We start from the raw sequence: 6,684 nt of genomic DNA, 5'->3' as shown, positions 1-6,684 counted from the left end.
AGGATGTGTATTCCTCATACCAGCAAACAACAGAAAACCACCAAATAGCCCAGCACCAGGGGGCCGGTTAAATTCCCTGGAAGGAGTATTATGCAGCCTTCTGGGTGAATATTATAAAGACCGTGTATTAATGTGGAAGATGGCAGGTAGTATAATGAGTCAAGACAGAATGTGTGACCTTATGGTTTCGTGCGATGAATCACACACAGGGCACCATTGTGAGATGTGGTGGGACCTGCGGGGAGCTCCTCCCCTTGCGCTCCATGACAGACTTTCTGCCCCAGGTCATACCAGCCTGGCATCAGGCTCCCAGTCCTGGTGCTGGGCTGCCCACTCTCTCACAGAGCTGTTTCCTGAAGGCAGGGGCCATCATTTTCCCCCTGGGACCATCCCCACCCTCGCTGTCATCTGTGCATAAAGCCCAAGGCCCTGTATGCCGCAGGCACGAAACACATGCCTATTAAAGGAAGCACTGGTTGACTGCGGCACGGAAAGCAGTCACATGCACAGCACCACGTGCATCTCCAGTGCCCATAGTCGATGCTCCCGAGATGTTTTTTGTGAATGACTACAAGAGTGGGGCCAGCAGACAGAGATGGCATTCTAGAAAGGGGAAGAACCCCTAGTGCGGATGGCGGCAGTGACCCAATTTGTGGAATCTACCAGGGTCCCAAGCCATAACTGGCCCAGTTCCAACAATCCAGAGACCAACTCTAAGGCTCTGACATCAAAGAACCGGGGTGGAAATCCTGCCTTGGCCTTGTCTGGGCTGTGAGGCAAGTCCCCACTGTCCCCACACCAAAGGTGCACCGAGAGCCAGGTTAGGGGGCGCTGTCAAGGGCTGGGGTTATGGGCTGGGAAGCTCCTCCAGCAGCAATCACTCCCCCCACCCCGCCGGCCGGCCGCCTACCAAACCATGGCTGGCTAAACGGGTCCCGGGGCTGGCATTCCTCAGCCTGGTCCCGGGCCGTGTCCCTTCAATCTGCTGTCTCCTGCACAGCAATGTTCTCTCTGAGGCCTCAGTGAGCACCTCTCTAAGATGAGGCTCCCAGGATCCTCTGCCCCAGCCCAATCCTCTCCAACAGGCCCTGGACCCAAAACCAACTGCCTGCTTGAATCCTCCAGTTGGGTCCCGTAAGGACCACCAACCTCAGATTCAGCAGGTCTCATAATAATTTCACCTCCCTGCCTGCCAAAGCGCTCCCACTGGGCACCCCATCCCCAAGGGGCCCAGCATCATCTGGGACTCCTACCTTTCCCCCACTCCTTATACCAGACCCCTCACCAATCGTCCATCCTTTAAATCTTCCTCACATCTTCCCTGATCCTTTCTCCCCTGCAGGATGGCCAGTGGTCCCCTTGCCTCCCCATCCAATCCACTCTCCCCCCAGCAGACAGAGTGATCTCCCCAAGGCATGGGTGTGATGTTGTCGTCCCCTGCCTAAAGCCTTGCTGTTCCCACTGCCAGTTGGTGAACAGGCCAGGTTCCCAACATGGCCTTCAAGTTCTGCACGCCGTGCTCTCCACACTCGTGCCAGATTGGGTGGCAGACACCCTGCTTGCTCTCTTTGTGGGCCCTTCGTCCATGCTGCCCCTCCCTCGTCACCCCTCCTCCTCTTAGGTGATACTCATTCCCCCACCAGGCCTGAGCTGAAAAGACCCGTTCCTGACCCTGCTGACCCCAAGGCCCATGATCCTAGTTACCCACGCCTACTAGCCTCTCTTGTGAGGCCTGTCTACCTGTCTGATTGCCCTCTACACCATTGCCTGCAGGATGACCAGGCCCATGTCTGCTTCTGGAGTGAGCTTGGCAAAGTACAAATGTTTGCTGAGTAGGAATGAAGGACAAGCCAAGTGTGTCCCCCTTGTGATGAGATAAGTGAGGAGGTCCCTGCATCTCTCGGTGGCCTCTCTCATCTCTGAGGCAGCGTGGTAGGGTAAAATCACCACCATCCAAAGAGTCATGGGGCCGAGGTTCTGTCCCAGCTCTGCCTCTAACTTGCTGTGTGTTCTTGGGAAAGCCTCTTAGCTTCTCTGTTTCCTCTGAAGTGCAGGGGGAGAGGGTTGGCTTGGATGAGCTGATTTCTACTGTCTCTTTCACCCATGAACCCAGGGCAGACTGCTCACTGCACTTTCCATGAGCATCCTCTGTCCCTCCCACATGGACTGTCCTACTGTCCCTCCCCTTCCTCCCACCTACTCTGCTCAATGTATCCATTGCATCGGTTTCTAAATTCTCTTATGGATTTTCCTTTATACAGGCATACCTCGGAGATATTGCAGGTTTGGTTCCAGATCGCCACAATGAAGCATATAGCGCAATAAAGCGCATCACGACCTTTTTGGTTTCCTAGTGCATATGAAAGTTATGCTTATACTATACTGTAGTCTATTAAGTGTGCAATAGCATTATGTCTAAAAAAAAAACCAATGTACATACCTTAATTTAAAAATACTTTTGGGCCAGCTGAGTGGTGCATTGGTTAAGAGTTGGCTTAGGACGCCAACTCTGAGCAGCTAGTTCAGATCCCACATGAGGGCCAGTGACGCTGTGCCCTCTACAACTAAGATGGTGAACAACAACTTGACCTGGAGCTGGGCTGCCATGAGTCGCCAGCAACGGCGTAGGCTGCAGTAAAGCAGCATAAACTACTGTGAGTGGCCGGCAGCCAGCATGAGCTGCCAAGAGCCGCTGTGAGCGGCCATCCAGTGGCCGGCGACCCATCTGCCTCACCTGGGAAGAGTGCAATGATAATACCAACATGAGCCAGTGAAGCGACGTCCTCCATAAACTAGACTGAAGAACAAAAGGACAGCAACTTGTCTGTTCCCCTTCCCTGATTCCCCAACGCTGTTCCCCTCCCCCAATTCCCCAATAAAAACTTAAAAAAAAAAAACCACCAAAACTTTTATTGCTAGAAAATGCTAACAATCATCTGAGTCTTCAGCGGGCTGTAAACTTTTGCTAGTGGAGGTTCTTACCTTCAATTTGTAAAAATGCAATATCTGTGAAGTGCAATAAGACGAGATATGCCTGTAATGAACATGTATCACTTTAATATGAAATTTAAAAAATTATTTTGTAAGTTACAGAAGTAGCCTATACTTGTAAAAATAAGAGTACAGAAGTACGCAAAGTAAGTGAAAACCCCTCCCCCATTCCATATCCAGAGGCAACTATTAGTAACTGGTTGGAGCATTTCTAGAATCAGAAAAAAGGACACATATTTATTGAACCCAACTATCAACAAACAAACGTTCCCCACCCTTCCAGGTCCATATCATGCTTACCCCCTCCACCAACTCTCTCCCAATACTCCAGGGCACTCTCTTTTCAGGGTGGCTCTGAAATCAGACTGCCTGGGTTCCGACCCAGCTCTGCCACTTATCTAACCTCTTTATGCCTCAGTTTCTTCATCTGAAAAGTGGGATAACAATAATAGTACTCTGTTGGGGCTGGTCGAGTTTAAAGCTTGCTCAAAAGTGCGAGCTCTGGGCCGGCCGAGTGGCGCGATGGTTAAGAACTTGCTTGGGATGCCAGAGGGCCCCGGTTCGGATCCCACATATGAGGGCCAGTGACACTGTCCTCCACAGCTAAGATGCTGAACAACAGCTCAACCTGGAGCTGGGCTGCCATGAGTTGCCGGCGACGGCGTGGGCTGCAGNCCTATGACAAAGCCATGGGGTCAAAAGCAGCAATGCTGGGTTGACCCTCCAAAGGGGCCTTTAAGACTGCAGGTCAGAGAGGGTCTGCGAAGCCATGTGGTGTGGTTTGGTGCAAGGGCAGCCGAGGGAGTGCCTTGGCCCTTTTTTCCTGCCCCTAAGCACTGCAGATTTCACCAGACTCCACCCTGCTCTGCCTCAGGCCCTCTGCCAAGGCCACTCCCAAAAGGATTTAGGATAGTCCTGAGCCTTCCCTTAGCTCAGGCCCTACCTGCTACCTTCCTAGATCTTAAGACCTCCTGCCCCCTCCCTTCTTGTAGGCAGTTGAAGGAGCTGCCTCCTACCTTAACTCCTAGCAAAAAAGAAAAAAAATTCTGACTGAGCACCAAGATAGGCCAAGCATTGTACTGAATGCTTCCTGCATGTTAGTTCATTTAATGAGGGTGCGGTTAGACCCTGAAAGCACCTTTGTAGATTTGGGGACGCCCTTAATCCTGTCCCTCCCCATCCTGCCACCCCACTCAGGGGCTCCTGGGAGCCCAACCTTACCCGTAAGGACAGGGTGTCTTTGCATTGCAGGCTGATGCCACACTCATCGGTGATCTCTGAGAGGTCTTCATCCTCAAACTCCTCCAGACTGATGTCATGGGTAAGCCTGGTGGGGATAGGAAGCCCAAGTTACAACACAGGGGGACTGCTCAGCCCACTGATGTCTCCCTAGCATGTCTTCCAAGGGGAAGCCCTTTGAAGCCAGATCACAGCCCCCAGATGATGGGACTTGGGGTCCGCCTGTCCCAATGCAAGGGGTAACTAACAGGCAGGGAGTTTTGGGCTCATGCCCACTCCAGTCCTCCTGGAGTGGCAGTCGAAGAAGGAGAGGCTCCAGGTTACTCCTGCGCCTCCCAGCTGAGAGTTGTCCATCCTGTTGCCAAACAAGAGGCAGTGCCTCGAAGGCCCAGCTGGTCAGAGCCTCAGCTCTGCCAGAGAAATGCCTCCCAGGGTCAAGGCAGGTGCCAAGGCCTGTTCACCCCTGCAGAATGCAGAGAGTTGAGAAGAGACTCTGCGGGATGCCTGGAGTTGGGGCGGCGGGTGGGGGTTTCCTTGTGCAATCCCTGCAGCAACAAAACTCAAGGCGCTGGCGCAGGCCCCTTCCCAGCCCCAGAGGAGTGCTCCATGCCCCCAGCCCAGTAGGACCCATGCTGCTAGAGCTGTGGAGCAATGAAGGGCAATCTGGTGTCAGTATGGCTAGCTTCAGCCTGTTCCAGGAGAAAGTAGGCCCCCATTCTCTGTTCTTGGTCTCATCTCTTCAACCACAAAATTGCTTTGCTCAGCATATGGACCCTGAACAGGAGGCTGCACAGATGGGGTCAATGAAGACCTCGGGGTGGGGTCTGGAGGTGCCATGAGCTCAGGGGGCAGGCCAGGGCACGTTAGCACCAGAACACTAACCGGACCCTCTCCCCCTACCCCAGCCCTGTGCCCCCACCCCACTGCCCTGCCTGCCTGCCTCCTGTACCTGCTCACACCCAGCCCTAGGCTCCACCTGGCTTGGTGTGCATGAGACATTTGGGAGAATTCTGTTGGGGAAGTTGGGGAGAATTCTGAGCATTTTCCCAAATGAGATTAAGGTTTAGAGCAAGAAAAATCCATAAGCCAAGGTCACCCAGGAGAGGTCGTGGCCCAGCACCCAGGGGAGCCTAGGAGACCCATGCCCTCTGACTCTCACCTCAGTCAGACCAAATAGAGACCCAGAGCTCAATGGAGCTGCCCCCCAAACTTTCCCCCCTCCCCACCGGCCCCCGCACCCCTACCAGCGCTCCCACTGATCCTCCAACCAGCTGTCATTGTCTGGGCTCGAATCCATCTTCAGCACCAGCTGCATGGAGAGCCCTGCCCGGCCAGGGGGCTGCGGGGCCCCAGGGCCGCCCTCTCATGCCCAGAAGGGTGGGGGGGCCAGGGCTCAGGTCAAGGCTGGGGCCTTGGGCCTCCACTGCCTGGGCCTGCCTTTCTGCGTCCTGTCCACTGCAGAAGCCTGGGGAGCTCATTAAAAATAGATGGGCCGGGAGAGGAAACAGCGGCTGCCGACCTGGGCCCCAGCCCTTCCCAGCCCAGCTCTCAGCTGCAGGCAGCTTCCTGCCCCAGTCCGGCCCGCGCTGCGCTGCTGCTGTCGTTGCTGCCTCCCCCACGGGATCAGGTTACTGCAATCAATGCCACTGGCTCCACCTGCCCTTCCAATGCCCCTGTCGGGGGCTGGGGTGGCCCCCCTCCCTGGCCCATGCTTGTAAGCAGATGGCAGAAATCTGGGCTGTTTCCCCCCAAAAGCCAGCCCCTGATCTGCTTTAAAGGGCCAGCGCCACATTCAAGGTACCTGATTGGGGTGTGTGTGTGTGTGTGGGGGGCTTCAAAATTTTCCATGAATGGATGGCTCATCTGCACAGCTACACACTCAGCCCCTATACCTCATCTGGGAGGCTTCTGTGAGCCTACGCAGCGTCCATACAGGGCTGCCTCTGTCGCCCTCCTGGTGCAGGACAGAACCCTGTCCACTCCCCAGGGCTCTGTCCTTCAGCACTCAGGAGGTGTCTGAGGGCATAGGAGGCTCCACCGCCAGGGTAAGGACAGGCCACGTGTGGATCCGTCATAACAGGGCTGGAAGGGCAGCCTGGGGGGTAATGGGCTTCCTGTTACTGCTGAGTAACATAGCAGAAGCTGGAAGGGCCATGGAGGGAATGGTGGAGAGGGATTCTGACCAGGGCAAGGGGGCTGGATAGACAAGGTGCTCTGTAAGGCCTCTTCTGACCTGCAGCCTGAGGGTGGTAGGTTTCCAGGGCTGGCGGAAGGTGTGGTGTGCATAGGCTAGGGAGGACAGCCCAGCCCAGAAGCCAGAGCAGCCCTGCTCAGTCTCAGCAGCACAGGGTGGCGTCTCTGGCCCCGGGACAAGAGCCGAGTGGCTGGCACTAAGAAAATGGTTAATACACACCAGCTGCCTGGACAGTCACAGAGAAGGCACCCCCGGGACTC

At 55.0% G+C, this 6,684-nt stretch overlaps 1 protein-coding gene across 1 annotated transcript in view; it reads right to left on the bottom strand.

Moving 5' to 3' along the window:
* Positions 1-6,684, bottom strand: part of MAPK8IP1 (mitogen-activated protein kinase 8 interacting protein 1) — a 35,663-nt gene that overhangs the window by 17,802 nt on the left and 11,177 nt on the right. The window contains exon 2 of the mRNA XM_019656319.1: positions 4,014-4,318. Within this exon, the coding sequence (XP_019511864.1) occupies positions 4,014-4,318 (305 nt within the window). The remainder of the gene's footprint in view (positions 1-4,013; positions 4,319-6,684) is intronic.

This window comes from Hipposideros armiger, unplaced genomic scaffold (assembly GCF_001890085.2).
Source record: "Hipposideros armiger isolate ML-2016 unplaced genomic scaffold, ASM189008v1 scaffold_258, whole genome shotgun sequence".
Lineage (NCBI taxonomy): Eukaryota > Metazoa > Chordata > Mammalia > Chiroptera > Hipposideridae > Hipposideros > Hipposideros armiger.
This window is presented reverse-complemented; position numbering and strand designations above follow the sequence as displayed.